This window comes from Corvus brachyrhynchos, unplaced genomic scaffold (assembly GCF_000691975.1).
Source record: "Corvus brachyrhynchos isolate BGI_N302 unplaced genomic scaffold, ASM69197v1 scaffold115, whole genome shotgun sequence".
In the NCBI taxonomy this organism is placed as follows: domain Eukaryota; kingdom Metazoa; phylum Chordata; class Aves; order Passeriformes; family Corvidae; genus Corvus; species Corvus brachyrhynchos.
This window is the reverse complement of record NW_008239553.1, coordinates 4,797,450-4,817,541: the sequence shown is the minus strand read 5'-3', so window position 1 is coordinate 4,817,541 and position 20,092 is coordinate 4,797,450. Positions and strand designations below refer to the sequence as shown.

At 40.2% G+C, this 20,092-nt stretch overlaps 1 protein-coding gene across 1 annotated transcript in view; it reads right to left on the bottom strand.

The window, feature by feature from the left end:
* The window catches only part of HSD17B12 (hydroxysteroid 17-beta dehydrogenase 12), a gene marked incomplete at its 5' end in the record, with an annotated part of 113,956 nt that overhangs the window by 38,139 nt on the left and 55,725 nt on the right, over positions 1 to 20,092 (bottom strand). Inside the window, 2 exons of the mRNA XM_017742050.1 lie at positions 10,426 to 10,501; positions 14,976 to 15,022. Of these exons, the coding sequence (XP_017597539.1) occupies positions 10,426 to 10,501; positions 14,976 to 15,022 (123 nt within the window). The remainder of the gene's footprint in view (positions 1 to 10,425; positions 10,502 to 14,975; positions 15,023 to 20,092) is intronic.

The following is a 20,092-nucleotide window of genomic DNA, read 5'->3' as shown; positions in this document are numbered from 1 at the left end:
CACAATACAGGATGAGACAGTCTGGAAACAAATACACTATTTAACTACATTCTTCACACCATCAGAAGTACAAACACTTTCACATATAATCCCTTGAAGAACACACTACCTTCAGTATCCTCAGAAGAGGACTCCATATAGTGTCTCAAACCTTGGTTAAGGTGTTACTTACTCAAAATAAACATTAAAAAACTTATAACCATCCCAAGGAACAGCCAACAGGACAACACTTGCCTGATTTCTCATCTAAGATCATCAGTTACAACATCAGTAGGTGAAGCAAAAACTTAATTAATTCCAAAGGCCAGATATGTCTGACTTACAGGAAATGTATCCAGTCCTGCTATGCAAGGAAAATGCTAATCTTAACTATCAGGCAAAGTAGGGCACACCTTGTCTACTAAAAAGATTCACTGGCAAAATAGCACCACATTACCTAAAACACCAGGAAAAAAAGGATCACACTGTAATTAAAAAAAAAAAAAAACAAAAAGCTAGAAACTACAGTGAGCTACACCCTAAATAATAAAAAACAAAGAACTATAAAATGGTTAGGAGGCATACATTTTCCTTTTTTTTTTTTTTTAATTTTTTTAAAAATTCTTTGAAGCCTGAAAATTATTCAAATCAGCAGCCCCCCTAAACTGAAATCTTGGTTGACAGGCTAAGAAAATGCTAAAGAAATTTTCAGACACAGATAAAGTGGGCTTCAAAGAAGGTTCCCCAAGAGGAGCAAGCTTGTGTACGTCAATGTGACAGCAAACAGACCAGTTTGGTGGTCAGGAGAAGCAACCCAGTTTACCCAAGAGCAGCAGTGTCAGGGTGTCTGTCATACTGTGCTGGGACACAGGAGAACTACAAGATCTTCACCCCTAATAAAATAACATTAGTTCTTGAACCACCTGTTTTCAAAGCAGTTTGCTATAGCAGCTTGAATTTGCACCAAGAATGTTGAAGCAAATCCAGTCAACTTTGCAACAGAGAGGTTTGGGATACAAGGCCCACACTGTAAGCAGGTAATGGGGATGGTTCTTTCAAGATCAGGGAAAGGACATTAAAAACTCTTGCTAGAACTGAAGCATCTCACCACTTTACATTCAAAGTCATATAAATATTGCCATCACAGTGATGTAGTATAATGCAACTGGCTTGCAGAAACATAAAAGAAGTCTCGCTTGGTCTTCAGCTTCAGGACGGTCAGAGATTCAAAGCAGTAGAAAAACAGCTCTCCATTTTTCATCATACAGGAGAGGACAAATGTGTTTAGGTAAGGAGAATCAACTACCTCCACAAATAAAGATGCCATCTTTCCTAGATCACTGCAGTGGTAAAACTCACCCTAATGCAGCACCCAGTCTCCAGAAACAGTGTTTGTAACCTTCCAGTATAGGGTAAGAAGATGAGATGAAAGCAAAACATTAAAACCTCCTGCTTTTTAGTACTCATCTATGCAGGACAGAGATGAAGAGTTTAAGACTATAGAGTGGCTGCTGAGAGCTCTACAAAGTATTTGGTTGGTTTCAAGGGAGAGACAATTCATTTTGGGAATGTATCCAATTTGGGACTTTCAGAGTTCACAGAACTAACTCCCAGTGTCATGGATGGATGGAATCTGTTTTCCAGAAGTACCACATACTTCCAAGACTGGTGATAGCAGACTGTTATTACACAGTGATATATTCACCATGTAAAAGCATGTTAAAATCAGCTGGGTATAACAAGAGCTAGCTTTCTCTGAACATTTTGAAGGGTGTAAAATTCTGGAGCCGAATACTGATAACCTAAGAAATAGCTAAAAAGAAGCTCTGTTGCACCTGTTGCAAAGGAAGGATATGCTGTTCCTGCATAGCTTAAGATACCTGCCTACAATTTAACAGTAGTTGCTATGCTTCTATACATTTTTAACAGTATGTGCATATGCACACTTGGTCAAGCACCTAGGAATAGGTTCTGATTCCTTTTATTCAAGTACACATGCAGGACTTCCAGGGAACTCCTTACATACTGCAGCAGTTGCACATGTAATCTCAGAAACAGCTTCCTTAAAAAGAGTGAATATTTTAAAAAATCCAATCACACAGAACTATACAGCAGGTAAAAAAAGACAGACCTTATTTTAAATGTTCTGTTAACCTTAAGTTTCAATATACACTGACATATAAAAGTTAGTTCTTCACTTCTCAGCTTTCACAGATGACTTCAGAAGTCCACAAACCATTGAGCCACTGGGGCATGTAAGTTTGTAATGTGTATATACAGTACTATTACTACAAAACAGAGGGAAAACACACTTTACTAATAGTTGCCTCCATTTGCTCCCCTTTGACTTCCATTACATCAAAATATATTACAATTTCTAAGACACACTAACCAAGTCAGAAACACAGTCTGAGCAACACAGGATCAATCAATAAGGCCATTCACCCAAATATTATGCTCAACATTGTAAGCTTTTCTAAATCAAGCTTGTTCTAATTACCAAGCTAACTCAAAACACAAAATCAAGCCGCCTGTGACAAACAGCTGCAGAGGCTGACAGCCAGGGGGGCTGCACACTCGGGGCATGGCAATGTTTGCAAATGCTGCTGTGATTGCAGGCAGCCAGGCGAGCTGAGCTCCGGTGCTCCCACGCACGCACACCCCTCGCTCCAGCGCACCGCAGCGGGCCACGCACGAGAGGCTCCAGGGCACCGCACGTGCGGCCGCCCTCGTGCCATCAGGAGTCGTGACTCCCAGAATAGCTCTCCTCACCACAACCCCAAAATACCCACTTTGGCTGAAGCTGCACAATGAGTTGGTCGGGGAACACTCCCAAGCTGTTTCAGGGGAAAGCACAACATGAAGTGTGGGAAGGTTGCTATTGTGTAGCAGGCAGCATTGCACAAACTCCCCTTCCTTCTCTCCTCTTTCCCCAACACTGTTTTCAACTCCCTCGACAAGAATTTTTTTTTATATTCATTGATGTACTTGTTTTTACTAACCATGAAGAGAGCTATTTTTAATTTACTGAATCGTTTTAGGAAGGTCATATGGACTATTTCCCATAGTTCCTGTCAAATTTCCTTTCCCTTAATGTCATAATTATTGTCTGACTGTGACAATGTGTACACTTGATATGTGCATACATGTAAACATAAATTTTGCATCACTTTTTGCAAAATAAAGTCTAAATTCTTCAGCCATATACTTATTAGAACAATAGCGATTAAAAAAAAAAATCAACACTTTTCAGATTTAGGCTCAACAGAATGAATTTCAGAAAGACTAGAAAAAACACTTTTTAAGAAAAATTTAGGGTCACTCATAGAGACTAAAAGGTGTCATACCATGGATTAACAAAAAAAAATTGTGCCCTTACTCTCACATCAATTTCAAGACATCTAAGTCAGTCACTCTACTTGAATTAAAGCAAATATAAGAAGGGAAACAAGTTTCTAGGCTAATTCAGCATTATCTTTTATACCTCCAATTCAGCACCCCCAGTAAAATGTTTGCTGTATCCCAAAGACAGGCATTTAAAAGCAGTTTTCAGGGTTCTCCAAAGTGTTACTTGTAAGGGAAAATACATTGTTAATTAGTCCACATGCACTGCTCAAGGTAATAGAGTACCCAGTTCAGCACTGGAAGTGTGGCACATGCTTAAGGAATGACACAGCAGGCATACTTTTATACAGTAGCTACACCATATCGAAAATGGTTTATTTCTCATATTCAAGGACTTCTTCTTAAGAATTTGTTGTGCAATACAAGTCAACTGAGTTTCCTTTCTCTATGGAGAGGTATTAACTAGTTTTTCCTCACCACAACATATTCCTGAAAAAACATAAAAGTGATTATCACCATTTCCTCAGCAGAGAAGTCTATCAGGGATTTTTACAGCTTTGACAGATAAAGAGGACTTGATGTAATGGAACTTAACCTGCTAAAAAAGTGGCATAAGACTAAAATACACATTCACAGAAGGAAGTTGCAGAAGGAGGACAGCACTGTTTGCACCATTCAGTCCTTTCTTGTGCCAGAGAGAGAGTATTCCCTGCAGAGACACTTAAAAGGCCTAATTTTAAGTCTCTTGGCAATAGAGCTTCCACCAATTGGCTTAAAGCAGATTTGCAAAACAGACTTTCACCCAATCCAACATGACAACAATCCAGTACTTATCTTTTCATGTAATGTTAAGCTTATTTTACACTGAAAGTGATAAGCAATAGATTGCAGCTTTCTTGTTAACAGAAGGTGTTTAATGGCCCAGAGACCGGCACAAGGGCTCTTGTTTTGGCATCCCTAAAGCCTTATGTTACAAATAGGTTGTTAGCAGAGATAAGCATCGAGTTTCTGTGTGTTACAGAAAATGCAACATATTCCTGCACCCAACTACTGCCAGGCAGAGGCAGAAGTGACCCTGAATGTTTGCAGGGATGACAATTCCTGGTTGTTCAAGTCTGGGCTTCAAAAGTACCAATGAAGTCACTGGCCCATCAATCCAATTACCTAACATGTAAAACTTTAAGACTCAAGACCCAGAGTTAGTCCTTATCCTCCAGGCACAATATACAGAGTACCTGAGAAGAGGAAGAGGCTACTTCTGCTGTGTTTACATTCAGACAAGGAAACCCAAAGCATCTAATTCACATTTAAATAACTTTTACATATTTCTTTCCCTGGACTTTCTGGGTTTACAAATTATTAATAAATACTGCATAGAAACACACTGGCAGTGAGGTTCACAGCAAGCACCTTCTTTCTGGAAGAGGCTCACTCAAGTCCTGCCAGATGTGAGAAAGCACCATCTCCTAGAGCTTGCCAGCTCACCTGCTGTTGTGTCAAACCCATGACACTGACCAGTAAACTTCCTAAAGTAGTTTTCATCCTTAAAACCACCTGTGACAAGTGGTCTGTTATTCCATATGCTGACAGATGATAAGGAAACAAGGTCCTTCTGCAAGGATATCACTAGTCATCTGCAGAACATTTTACATGTGGCTTGTCCTACCATGTTGCTGCCTCAAAACTCTCCTAAGAGGTGAAGTAGTTTTAGGAGTGCATCCTGTAGCTTGCAGGACATCTGTCAAGTGTTTCTCTCTAAGTTTTCTGGTCAATTTCTTCAAATTTATCCTGGCAAAACATCACTGAGAAAATTCAAGAGAAGATGATAAAAAAAGAGGCACTAAGGGGGAAAAAAATCCAGCCAAAACCACAGAAGCAGAATTCTTAAAGAAGAAAGAAATTAAAAATTAAAAATAAGCTCCCTTTCCAATTGTTCTACCTTTTACATCAGGGTTTATCTATTTAATTTATTAAAAAAATTAATAAAAATTAATTCAGTTTGAATCCTCTGTCAGCTCTCTACAATGCCTGCCAACTGCTCCTTTAGTAAGTGGCTTATGCAAGGCAAAACCAAGAGAACTTTGTTCACTTCATCCAGGGAAACTTTCTTCAGAGATAAAATCCAAGAGCTCATTTTGAATCAAAGATCCTCACACTACAGCTTCATGTGAAAGGTGACTTCAGTGCATCAAAACAAGTCTAAAATATTTGAAGCCATTTTGCCAAGTTCAAGAAATATATGGGGATTTCAAGTATGTCAAGCTGAACCTGGCTCAGATGATAGAAGGCTGCAAACACATTCATTTACCTTGAAATAGATCACAAAAGGTCAGAATAACTGCTGGATTCACTTAGCCTTCAAGTTAAACTCAGGCAAGCGAACCTTGTCATTTCTGTGCAAGAAAACTAAGAAGATGTCCCCTTCCTCACAGAGCTCGTCTGCATTTCAGCCTCCTCTATTAAACACAAATATTCTTACTTGCCAGCTCCAAAATGTGAGGAGGATTTACCAGGGCACAGCAGGGAGGAAATCCAAGTGACAGGGCAGAGGTGAAAGAGCCAAGTGCTCCAAGGGAGGTGCAGGTGAGCATCTGCAGGGGTCAGACTCCTCCTGGGGGCATGGCCCGTTTGTTGCAGTGGGACATGGTAAGGGATGAGGCACAAGCACAGGGGTCAGCATCAGCTCCTCCTGGGAGCATGGCCCGTTTGTTGCAGTGGGACATGGTAAGGGATGAGGCACAAGAACAGGGGTCAGCATCAGGTCTGCTTCAGAATGCTGCCTGCAACCTAGTTACCAAGAAAATTGTAAAACACACCTGCCTAGGAAATGGAGAAGAAACATTTCTGGTTTTGGCACCACATCCCATTTTTGTACTCAAAAATCATGCCAGAAAAGCAAGAAGACAACAGATCCCAAGTATAAGCATGACAGTTATCAGATTATAGTACCCAAAATCTTACGGTGAAAGAGTAGTTCAAGATGAGACTACCATGACTGAGCAGCTTAGATACACTACACACTGGGCTGAGGAAATGTATTGGAATGAAATAGTCAACTACATAGATTTTAATTGCAAAAAACCAATATTTCCTTCTAAAAGAAACCTGTATTTTCTTACAGACATGTAGCAGAATCAAAGTTTTGGACGTTAGTTCTCCAACAGTATGAAAGGCTTACAGTGTATTCCAATTAAATGTTCATTTGTGAGAATACATTGGAAAAACAATTGATTTCTCTCAATTCAAACAATTTATCTGGAGCCAATTTTATCACCTGGGTGTATGTAACACTAAACCACCAACTCTAAAGCAGTAAATAGGAATTTCCTTTAATTATATAGTAACTGATGACAAACTCAGAATCTGCCACGTTGCTTTTACATTAACTCACCTACAAGTAAGTAGCTACTTAGACTTGCAAGCAGAAACACTAGCAACAAGCTACAACAGTTCTATCCTGGCTCTTGCAGCTCATGCACAACTCCACGACCTGTCCTGTGAAGCTACCAGCTAACAATGGACACCAATACCAAATTCTTTTAACAATTTCCCTATAGACAAGCTTTGAAGTTTTTTCCCTTCTTATCTCGTCTGCACTACATTCTTCATATTGCAGCCCTTAGGTAATGAATTTCTACACCAAACCTATCCAGTGCAGTAACTGAAGCTTTTCTGCCTGCAAATCCATGGTTCAAGAACCAACTGCTGGCACAGAACACCTGAGATGCCTTGGACCATGCTTGTTATTAAATACAGCAAATCAAGGAATAGACTCATTATGTGGCACTCAAACAATTGTCTCCATTCAGAGAGAAATTTTCTCTCTGATCCTCCCTGAACCTTTGGAAGTGTTTAACAATGCAATGCTTACAGACACTTCAGAAAAGTGCTGGAACAGTGAAGCAGCATGAACTAAACTAGACAAGCATTTTTTATAGTGACCTTAATAGTCTGTGCTTGTGTGTGACAACTTGATTAAAAGATCAAATATATTTCCATAAAACTTATATAATTCCTCATAAAGGTTGTCCATGACGACTGAAGAGGAAATGCAAAATTCCTTCTTCAGTCAGTGGCTGATACTCTATTTCTTAGGGAACAGAAAGCAGAATTTCTCTTTCATGGCAAATCCTACAACACCTAAGTACTCTGTAAAAAAAATAGCTTTAAAACATGCTTGAAAATACAGTGAAAAATCTTCTAAAGTCTTTAACTACCTGTAATTAACCCACTAATTTTTGTTGCTCAAACTGAGCTGCATATTCAGAACATCTGGCATTCCTGTAACATCAGTTCAGCCACTTTAATGTGCATATGCACATAAAAAAAATCAGCTCCAGGTCAACTGGCATTTAACATGCAGAAAGATGTATCAGTACTTCCCTTATGATGGTGGTTATACAACTTGCAATTCGTAAATAGATGTCACTCCTAGTAGAAGTCAATCCTGTGAGTGGAAGAAGAGTCTTCTGAAATAGAATGAACACACCTGATCCTCAAAAGCCCTCTCATTATTTGTGACAGAGTGCATCTATCCCATTCAGTAGGATAAGCATGAGACTGGTTAGTGAAAAGGAGGAGGAAACCAAAAACATGCACAGAATCACACAACTCAAAGAACTGGAATTAGTTAAACAGCCATTCTTCCTTAAAGTGATTAAGAGTCATTACTCAAGAGGAGCAAGCTCTTGAAGAACAATAGACCACCATAAGGAAGTTTAAAGCTACCTTAGAAGCCTGCAAGTGAACCACTCAAGTAATTACAGCCCTAGCATTAAAAAAGTCACCCACCTCATATATGTCGACATCTGAACAGACTGCAGAGACTGAATACAAGACAATTCTGTCCAGGTAAAACCTAGCAGGATCTCAAAGTGCGATTCAGGCTTGCTTGATTATGCAGACTATCCTAATCCTTCAGCATATGCCACAATGAACAAGGTATGCCTTTCAGTAGGCTCAGTGTTGTCAAAAGAAGTGTTCTGAAAACCCAGTGTGAGTCATCTCATTTCGGATGGTTTAGGAAAGGAAGCAGAAAAATGTTTGGGTGAGGCCTAACAGTAATTATGTATTACAGGCTGCTTCACATAGGTACATGTACCTATTTTTTTAATCTGAGAACCTCCCCCAGCAGCTATCATGTAAGTGCTGAATCTCCAAGCAGTAGATTTATCTGTCTTGTCAGCGTCATGCTTAATTCCCAGGGAGAAAGAGATATCCACATGGTTACAGAAAGGGTTATGACCACTTTCAGGAAGCTTGTCACTTCATACATAGGTGTTTGATTCCAGAACAAGATTATTTGTAGTTAGTTTTACTTTGCAAAACAACTTGATGTAACATTGCTAGAAACGTGACTGCACATGCCCACACTCATGCAGCAAACTATCATACAGCCACTGCAGTGAACCCCCCAAAAAAACCACCTTGTTGTAGCTTCTTTATGTGTTGGCAGCAAGTGTCAGCAGTTACACAGGTTACCCGGGCAGTGGCACCTGTTCTGCTGCATTTACACTGTCACTGCATTGATCAGAGCATCACAGGTAGGTCCAGACACTGCACTGGCAGCCTTAAATGCAGGATACTAATGAACAATGCCAATTACTTCCAAATCAGTGGAAGATAGAACTTGATGACAGCTTTGCTCTAAGAAGGAATGCTCTCTGCGACTTAAACATGTACATAGAAATGAAGAATTTTCTGTCTAGAAAACACTTTCATATGCTATCTTACATTGGACTAAAAATCAGAGACAGCGACATTTTTATCAATAGAACTGTCTGCCCTGACTTTCACAGAGCTAGCACAACAGCTACTGTGTAGCAAGTTGAAGTCCTGGAGTGTTTCAGTCATCCCTCCATTCACTCAGCAGCCCCTTACAACCTAGTACAGGACAGTGTGCTGATGCTCAACTTAGGGGATTGTGCTTTACAGTAAAGCAGTGCCACTAACAAATTCACTGAAATTTTTAATAAACTAAAGCCAAAATTATACATTTATGACCTTGGAAAGAGAGTAGTTCTTACCATTATCTGCATTATGTACACAGACTATTGTAGAAAGCCTAAGCAAGACAAGGGAGGGTAACACAGAAGTATCGTCTTGAAGGTTTCTTTACCCAACATCATAACACTGAGAAACCTGCTTTATAGTACACAACTCCTACTCCTGCTTATCAAAACCTTTTCACAGAGTTACATTCTCCCTTCATCTTGACATACTCTGCACAAACTAATAACCTTGCATGAAGTATGCCTTAATAAAAGAGATATAGATTAGAAGAGGAATTCTTGTGGGTTACATTATACTTTGCTCTGATTGGAAAATCATTTGTCAGCATGAGACTTGAGGATGCTTTTTCCTAACAGATCCTGTACAAATATCCATTTGTGATTGAAATACTAAAGTTGCTCCTTATTTTTCCATTACAGTCATTTACTACACACTTATTGAAGAAACGATCCCTAACACAGGTTCTTAAACACATTAACACATTCCATATAATCTTATGACTATGAACACTCACCACCTCAAAAGAGCTCACCAGTCCCCAGTCTAATCTTTGAATAGTTTATTCAAACAAAACAAAAAAGAGGGAGGAGGGGCAAGCTACCCACAATAAATTTGTATACTTGGTAAGACAACAAGTAATATAAGGAAAACGCTTTCAACAGCTTCTAGTTGCAAAGAAATCACCCTTATGGCTGGAGCCCATGAAATCAAACTTGCTTCAAACTGAGGGAATATTCAGATGGAGAAATGACTGCATGTTTCTTGCCTTACTATGATTTTAGACAGCCACTACTATGTGAATAGGTGGTATTTCAGCCAGGCCTGGTAAGCCGTTCTTATGGAAGACTAACAGTTTTAGGAGTCACTTATTCCAGAATTAAGCCTTATTGTTCTCAGAAGTTAAATATGAACAGCTGTAAAATTGATCTGCAAGGCCTTTACCACTTATATCTGTAACATTTGCACTGTGCACAAGAGCAAACCTTTTCCAAAATCAGAGCTGTATATATTAGCATGGATGAAATTCATGTGCAATTGCATTTATTTATAAGCATGCCAATGAAGTTTAGGAAAGAAGTTTTAACTCACTTATTTCAGTAGAAACCTGGTCCAGTTTATCTTTTGACCTACTTATTAGAACCACCTTCATCCCACGTTTTGCTAACTGCAAGAAAACAAAACAGGAGACATTAGAATAGTCATAAATCACTTCCAAGTTAGTATCCTAATCAAAGGAATTGCAAAATTCATCAAACATTGCAACAATGTATGACCAGCAAGTCTGAAAAAATAATACAATTTTAAATAGAGACTTGAAGGGGAAAATCAGGACAAATACTTCCATGTTATTTCTTACTTAATTCCCTTCACACCACATTTATTATCTTCTCAGTCATCTAATATAGGTGGATAGGCACATTTATAAAATAGAAAATGAACAGTAGATATTTTACAGAACTTTTACACTAACTCTGTAAGTCAGAGCATTATTATCCATAATGAAGTTTAACATGCCAAGTTAAGAGATCCATGGTCACTTGAACACCTGTGTTGCAACTCAATACTTCCTCCCTTTAGTAAGGCTCCACTCCTACTTTGTACTACTCCTAAGTATTACGGTTAATTTACTTCTGAAACTCTTTTAGAGAAGCTAGCTGTGGAACTTAAGATGTGGCCAGAGCATACCCTGGTCATCAAATCAGACCTACCACTGCAAGTTTAAAATGGGATCTAACAACTCAATTGAAAAGAGTTTGCAGGAAAACAGTTACATATCTGAATTGCTCTGCTGTGAAAACAATGTGACTACTATAAGTAGAAACCAATTCAAAGTGACACTGCCTTTCGGACACTCAAGGCTTACATATAAAAACCACATATGTCGTCATTGCTCCAATAAAACTCCTTCACTGCCTTTGGAAGCTGATGAGAACTGCTCTTCAATGGAATTTTAAAAAACCACAACAGAAAAAAATCCCAACCAACCAACAAAACACACAGACCCAAAAACCTCGAAACACCACAGCATAGTACAGCAACAACCTGAACTGGCTTAAAGCCATCTACTTTTCTAGCAGGAGTGTGCAAACCAGTAGTGATTCTGTGGGAGAGACGTATGACAGAGCTCATCAGTGAACTCCGCACTTTACTCCCACATGTGATCTCTAAGCAGTAGAGATCTCATAGGGTGAGGTGTGGTGAAACCAAAAACACCATAGGAATCACTAACAAACAGCTACCAGGTTCAGGCTTACAGGCAACTTAAGCTTTCTGCTCCAGGAAATGAGGCAGTGTTACAAGGATTACTGTCTAAAAGTGATGAACACAACCATCCACCTGCAAATAAGCACCTGGCTCACTGGAACACATTTTACATGAAGCCCACAGTACACTTGGAAGGCACCGGGAAGAAGGGAATAGCATTCTCATTGCACAGGATCAAGGCAGTGAAGGCCTTGATTACCTAACCTGTCAGGACAATCTGACAGTAATCTACTCAGAATCCAAAATAACTATGGTCCCATGCGGCAAAAAAGCCCCAGAGATCTTCCTCATGGATGCAAAGCTCCAGACTGTTGACAGAACAGTTTGCTCTCTTTCAGCAGTCATGACCTTTGGGCTCTCAGACTGCTTCAGTAGGTATCTGGGCATAGTGGGAAAGTATCCAGCTGTACTTGTCTCAGAAGCCAAGGAAGTGAAGTGATGCCAACCCATCCCATCAGTGGAACCTCAACACATTTAGAGAACTTCCACCACAAGGGCGAGCTTGAGAGAAACCACTGCTATGTTCACACTAAAGGGATGCACTCTGAGAAGTATACCTGAAATCTGGAAACAGAAACCCATTTGCAAGGGGAATTCTAAGCAGAGAGCACATAAAACAGCCAACAGAAGACCCTGTAACTAGGAACAAATATCACCAAGAGAAGTAATCAAACTTGAAAAAGATACAGCACTTGACAGCAAGTTCAATTAAGGTGCTTGATGCAACTGGACTAGTTTCTGTTGAGCACTCTGCCTTCATTGGTAGAGACCCAGTTGGCTGAAAGGAAACACAATTATCCAAAGAGAGATAACGATCCCTGAGATCAGTTACTAATTACATTTTTATATAGGAATCAAGGAAGACCCACTTGCTTTGTAGATAACCCGTTATTATACTTGTCCCTTTGGCCAATATTCTTAGGGTCCTGAAACGGCCAAATGACAAGACCTTAAAACTTAACATAAAAACTCACCCAGAATAGTGTATGTTGGCAAGATACTCTTGTAGCCTAAGGATTGATGCATGCAGGGGTCACCATTCTAATGGAGCTGATGAATGGAGGTGTGATTTCCTTAAATGCCATGTTATTGACTACCACATTTTCCACTTTGGTAGCAAAACACAGCTACTGTTTAAACCCTTTCTCTCCAGGATGGAAAACTATGACATTAACAGCCAGCCAAAGCAAGGTTAAAGCTCTTGTTAGAGTAGACATAGCAAGAGATTCTAAAAATGTGATACTAAACAGATGTACATAGTAGAGTACTGCAGAGTATGCAGTGGGATCACAACCTCTAGTTTATCACTAGCACACAAATATGGCCAAGATTAAATTTATACTAATGATTTTCAAAAGCAAACAGAAGATAATGATAGAGGGGCAACGAATATAGTGACTCCTGACTATATCCTCAAAACATGAAACCTTTCACAAAGGGGTGATCTAGCAATGATAAGGATATCAGTGCTGGGCAAAGATTAAAGGTCTTAATACTGCAAGAGTGAAAATGTAAAAACAGTTCTCTGCTTGGAAAAGGAAATAATCTACAGAGCAGATTATAACCCAAGAATCCACACACTCATAAAGCTCTTCCATCACTTCCCAGTGAGACCATATCAAACCTTCAAAGAGGCAATTCTCAAAACACACTTACAATTCTCACAAGTTCCTCCAAGGAAAAGGAAGTTGTCTGCATGACTATAATCATAGCCATCAGGGCCCAAGCAGCCATATGCCAGTGGCATTTATAGTAGCCAGAAGGGAATTTTTAGTAGAAAATCAAGCATCTGCTGGCAGTCTTCTGAAGGTATCTCTAGAGTTAATTTAAAGATTGAGAAGTCTTTTCAGGTATTCCACATTTTGCCCTACATCCACGCTTGACTTTATCAAGTATTCTTCATCCATCTAAGCTGTCAAAGGATGGATTTGTGTTTTATTCTAAATAAATACATAAGTAACAACAATAAATGCAACTCATGAACAGTGTGTTTTATTCTATGGCCCAAGAATGAGTATCTGTACCCTTTGGGGTGCTCTGTGCCTACAGCAACCACTGCAAGGTAGCCTTAATAAACATGGTTTTCCAACAGTATCTCATACTTGTGAAGGCTTTCCTAATGGGGGTTTGAATGCAGGAGTCTACCAGCAGCACACATTCATACTCAAAAGCAGCTTAGCTCTTAGAGACATTCACAGAGACATTCTTAGAGACAGAATATAAAGCAAGCTGCAGTTTTATTCACCCAGTAACATAACGTACAGATCCTGAAACTAATCTCCCACAATGTTCAGGGGGTGTCTCCACACTAGAGGGCTTCCTCCTGACAATGCTCTGCTGTGGGCACAGTGACCTCCTTCCACTTGCTCTCGACAGTTAAAATTAAGTGCTGCATCCTTTGCTTCAGTGCCATGTAACTGGGATATCTGGCACGTATGAACTATGAGCAGTATGCCAGGATCAGGCACTGTTGGCACCAGGCTTAATTCCTTTTGCAGCCAACTCCCCTTTCTTGAACCAGTAGTGTGAGGTACTACTTCCTACAAAGTAGAAAGGAATTTGGGGGCTGGGGGTGCAGGTAGCAGGGTAAGGCACATCAGGACAACAGGAAATCCAATGGATGTGGACTACCCATGAAGAGGAATGCCATTTTCCCTGTGGGCTTTGCAAGACAAAAAAAAAAAAAAATCAAGAAAAAGGGAATCTCTCACAGCTGATCTCACACAAAATCATGCCAGTGTTTCAGAGAACGTGAAAATTAGTACAGACAGGCTCACTTTGGTAATAATACTGAGTTTAAAGTTATTTTTGCTATAAATTGTTGTAGTCAGCACTATTTGTCATTATGTTCCCTGGGCTTATAGGCTAAATTACCCCATACTAACAGGCACTTTCTGTCTTAAGCAATACATTCCAGTATATGAAATATATTTGGAGCCCACATACCCATCAAGAGCAAAAGTACAGTGAAAGAGATTAAGGTAAAATCCAGCTTCAGAGACTTCATGAACTACAGGAAATAATTGGAACATACTGCTGGCAGCTATAAATGCCATTTAGTCAGTACCTGAAGTACCAAAAGGAAATACCAAGGGCTGAGAAAGTTAAAATCCTTTAAAAACTAAAAAAGTTAGAAATAAAAACTGAAAGATAAGGTAAGAACAGAAAATATAATTAGCAAATAAGAGAAACTAACAAAAAGAGATACAACTTTTGGCTGGTTACCAGAGTGAGGCAAGGTGGGAGACCTCTTTCTCCACAGATACCTATGTTAAGATAAAGTGAGGAGATACGATGTGCAGCTTTAGAGAGTTGAGACAGCTTAACATATAGCCAAGAATCAAGACAGACTTCCAAGTGGTAAGAATTCTTACCTCTTCTGCATAGGCTTTTCCAATCCCATCAGTAGCTCCTGTGACCACTGAAACAAGAACAAAAAAAGACAAATCTACATTAGTTGCTTCACAGAAGTAACTGCAATGGGCGTGTTCTTTTGTAGGCTGTTAAAGTACTCATTCCAGACAAAAACACATCCAAGCCTCTGGAATAGGTGCACAACTTCTATGAAATCGCTTTAAAAACTCACACTAAAACCCTTCCATAGGTAAGAAAGGAGAGAAAGAGATAGAGTTAGGAGCCTAACGTGTTTCAAGAATTCAGCACCCCTTCTCACACCAGTCCTCTGTCCTAATACACTTCTTGAGAAGCTTTGTGGACTAAGAGACATTTCAAGCCATTTAACTAAAAAAAGCTCATTTATGACTATTAAACCAGCTGTCAACTTATATAGTCTACAGTAAAATAAAAGGTATCTCCAAGCCTGTAAGCATCCTAGAAAACAGATTTTAGCAACAGCTGAACAACAGTTCTGTGTTAGTGTTCCTCCAGCAGATTTCAGATCCCTTTGACCATTGTGCTCACCAGCAGTGAGTATGAGTGACTGATCCAGGCATCAGTTGCAAGCTGGGCTTCTACAGCTTAAACTTTCTCACCTGTGGATGACTGGATCTGTGTCAAGCTTCAAGTCTTTCTAGGATTCTTTTCCACAAGCTGAGAAGCTGTGAGTGACTCAACATGCCATTAGTTTGACAGATTATTCCAGGGCTCTCACCACACTAGTAGCTGACCATCTCAGTAAATTCCTCCATACAGGAACTGCTTTTCCAACCACTTTTTAAGCAAGTACATTCAGCACCACTTCTTTTCTCTCTTAGCTTTTTCTTCTCACCAAACCCAATGCCTAAACATCAACATCCTTACAATTTTACCTCTTCTGTCTAACCTCATTCACCTGTCTCTGCTCTCACTCTCCAAGTAGCCACAGAATATACTGGATTTTTTCTGTTTGTCCTTTTATCAGATCAGAACAGCTTATTGCTGAACATAGCCACAGCCAAATTATTGGACTTGTTCAATGCTTCAGAACACTGAACTGGGAGTGTTAGTTTAACTCTCAGGTCAACCTCTACCTGAACAAAACTCACAGCAGACAGAGGTGTTGCCTGGCATTGGGATTCAGCAATAACTTTCCTTCAGAGCACCGGAAGGAGACGTGTGCAGATGATTTGATTAGTTACTGCTTGCAGATCCCCTCGAACAGTTGGCATGCAAACTGCAGCCAGAATATTTCTGTTTGAGTAATAACAGCTAGGAAATGCTGTAACCACTTCAGTCTCTGTGCCCGCTATCTATAAATAAGTGGATGTAATAACAAAAGATGAAACTGTCAGCGAAGGTCCTATTTGAGCCTGAATGGTCAGGCAACAATTCAGAAACAGACTAGAAGGAAAGATCCAGTCATGTCCCTGATTTAACTGAGATTCACAGATGACCACAGATGAAGGTACACACACACAGGTTTATCCCTTCCCTGGTTTCAGGGTTTATTTGCAAGATGCCATAGCTCCAGCATGATAAGGATAGGCATACTGCACACATGGGATGCTCCAGCTACTGAACAGAGCTCTGGCTGCTGCACTGTCAGTGCCAGGGAATTTTACTGAGAAAACCAAGTGTCTGTGTCACACTGCTTTGCCACTTCCTATTCAGCCACCATTAGCGAAGTGTGAGTGACGGTTTTGGTACAGAAACAACGCCACGTAATGAAAGGTGAAGCAAGGGTCCAAACGACCAAAAAAAAAAAAATCAGACTTCGGGGAATAAATCAAAAATACATTCCCAGGAGCCCATTTCCTGCAACCAAACTTGTACCAATATTGTTACCCATTCAGCCAGATGCACCACAGCCCTACAGGACAGCACCATCCCTTTAGTTCAAGGACTAGCAAGCTTCAGTTTCAGCCTTGCTGACCTGGGATTCACATTATGCATTATCACACAAGTCATTGTTGCTTCAGCAAAACAATGAAGCAAACAGGAGTACAGTGAAAACATGTACCAAGACCCCTCCCCACCAGGATCACAACAGTAGCTGGACAAGTTCTAAGCTGACCCAATGTGGAAAACATTCAACTTCAGTGACTTGGTGAAAGGGGTTGTTTCCTTCACTATAGTTAGTGAGGCACCTAAAGAAGAACCATTCCCTGTAACACTTAGAGATTATTTCTTCTCCTTCCAACTCAGAATTTATGGACCTAATGATTTTATTCCCAGATAACAAGCTCAACATTTTAAAATACTGCTTTTGGACACTGCAAGTTGTTCCACTTCTAGCACCTGCAGCCAAAAATGCATGCTCCAAGAGGCAGGGACTCCAAAAAGCACCTGTAGCCCTTTAAAGGCTTAGTAAAGTACAAGTAGTTTCAGTCAAGGATATTTACTCATTTATTGAATCCATTGCTTAGGTAAATGGTAATGGAATCAGCTGGAGTGCGAGATATAAGCTGAAGATAAGGGATTTCTAACTGAAGTATGAGTAACAGAATGGGTTTTTTCCTTTTATAGGCCCTAGTTCAAATTAAAATAACCTGTAGTCCATAGGTTAAAGTACCCTCCAGAACAGAATGTGAGAAATTTAAACAAATCTGATGTAGATAAAAATTACAAAATCCCATCAGGAAATAAGAAGTGCTTGAGCCATCACCTACAGAAACAGACTCCTGGCTGATACACATCCCTGTTTTGCTTCTGCTGCAGGTAAAGGCATACACATCAGGATAGAGTAGGCAGCTAGTTTTTCTTAGCAATAAGGGAACTCCTCACCAGATGACACTGAGACCATCATTTAATTAGTGCTTCCATGTGGAAAAGGATAACTGTCTTCAGCTCTGTGCTCTCACACCATCTTGAAGGACAAACACAGTACAAGGACTGCTTTCCAATGAATAACCTAAACCCGATTTTTTTCAGGCCACACTTCTTTTCCTAAGGCCCTTTGAGAGAAGCCACCTGGCTCAGTTCCCTCCCATTCAAAGCAAATGGATTTTCCATCTACAGCTGCACTGGTGGAGGGCCATCGAGGTCAGCACCCATGGACTGCAATGGGAAACATGCACTAACACAGACCTGGCCTGCTGCTGACCAGTAGCACCCAGTTCAGCCAGCTCTGGTTACTGCCCATTTATGGGATCCTAGTGAGCAGTCTGGAGGGTCAGAAAGGCTGCCCTGACAGGAATCTGCCCGAGCAGAAAGCAAAACTTAGACCCTACATTGTAAAAGCAGGGAGAAGAGGTGGGGTAAAGGCAACCAATAGGACCAACATCGCAGAAGTCAAGATTCAGCCACCTTATCTTCCTCCACATTTTGGATTACCTAAATCTTGTACTTTAGCAAGTCACTTACAATTTTCATATTGATTACATTCATCTCTAGCTTGCATACTGGAGCCAAATGCTGCAGTTTCAACCACTCCAAAGCTGCGTCAGTTTAACTAAATTTCTGCTATCAACTTGATGTGCCCAAGCTAGTTTGACTCCAAGTGTGGATTACGCTTTTGAATTCTGTTTCTTCTACAGACTGCCTTCCAGCAAAAGTTACAGACTGACTGCAGTTGGCAGAGCTTAAAGAAGGCAAAGCAAGTAGGATAGAAATAAGTTATTGTCTATACAAGAAAGCTGCACCAGGACCTAACTGTGATTATACACATTTACTCAGTAGTCAGACTAACTGTAGTAGCTTCCCACTTCAGCCATCTGCTGTCTCCAGGAGAGAAGCAAGAAGAGTGCCCAGGCAACTTGTGTGTGAGCCCACCAAGTAAATGTTTGCCTGAATGGAAGCTGGTATTGTAGCATTGGCTGATTTTAGAAAAAGAAGTCAACACCCATCTTTGCCTTTTCCCCTACAGCCCCAAAAGTAAGGGGACAAAAAATAAGGAAAGGTATCCAGTAACATGACGTACCTTGAGAACAGCTCACTCTTAATAAATCAGTACATGCACTCGCATTGGGCTGGAGATGTTCTGCCCTGGGAAGTTCCCACTGGCCAGTCTTCAGCAGGCTTGGACACATGGTATTTTGCAAAATAATTAGTCCTCACCTGGAACAGATCCCCATCTGAAGAGCCTTTTTTCGACACTAGCATATGCGTAGCTAGAGAGCTGACATATACATCCTCTTCTTTAAGTTCAAAATAAACCCATCTAAAAATTCCTGTTCTGAGTCAGAGTCCATAAAGCCTGGCCCTAGTGAGTACAGCACACTGAAAGGAACATCTCTTGCTCTTCTAGGAAATGACACTTTGGGAAAGACTTGCATAATCATTGTTATAATGGGTGACAGATGTACATATGGTCTCATCCTCTAGCCCTGGCTTTCATTTCAGTTTTGCATCAATAGTCATATTCCAACAGACCCTACACTGTTCGAAGTGGTAGACAAGAAGTCAGAAAGCCGATAAAACTAAAATCACTACTCATGCTAGCCACTAGTGTACACCATGTTAGTATAAATGACTGTGTACCCACCCATGCTTTGGATGCAGTGATAGGGTACAAAAAGAAACTGCCAAGGTAGGATCAAGACCTCCAAACAATGAGAGCAGTATGGGGCATCATCTGCTCACACTGCTGGAGGAGGTTATGCCAGATGTAGGCTGTAGATATTACAATTACCGTTGTATATATACAAGTTATCAGCACAAGATTGCAAATCAGCAGTTAAATTTTTTATTACAGTATTATCCTTAATACATAATGTAATCATTTCCCTAAATCACCAAAATCTTCACCTCAGGACAGTATAGCATCTTTGCCCTAACGCCTGTGCGAGAATTTTGCTTCCTATGTGGTTGTGGGGAGAGAATAATGAACACCCCCCCCCACTTTTCAACTCCCACTTTAATAATGTATCTTTGACCTCTTACAGTGATCTCTTTCATTTAAGATACAGCTACACAGGCATCCACCACAGCTTCTGCTACTAGAATAGTTATTGACAGGCACAACTCACTAATACTCTATACCTTAATACCACCTAGCCAACTTATCTCCTAGTGCTTCTCAGCTTATGTCACACATACAACAGGTAGGATGTAGTTCATAAGCATTGGCAACATTTCCTGGCCAGTACCAAACTCAGGGCAACCCTTGACAAAG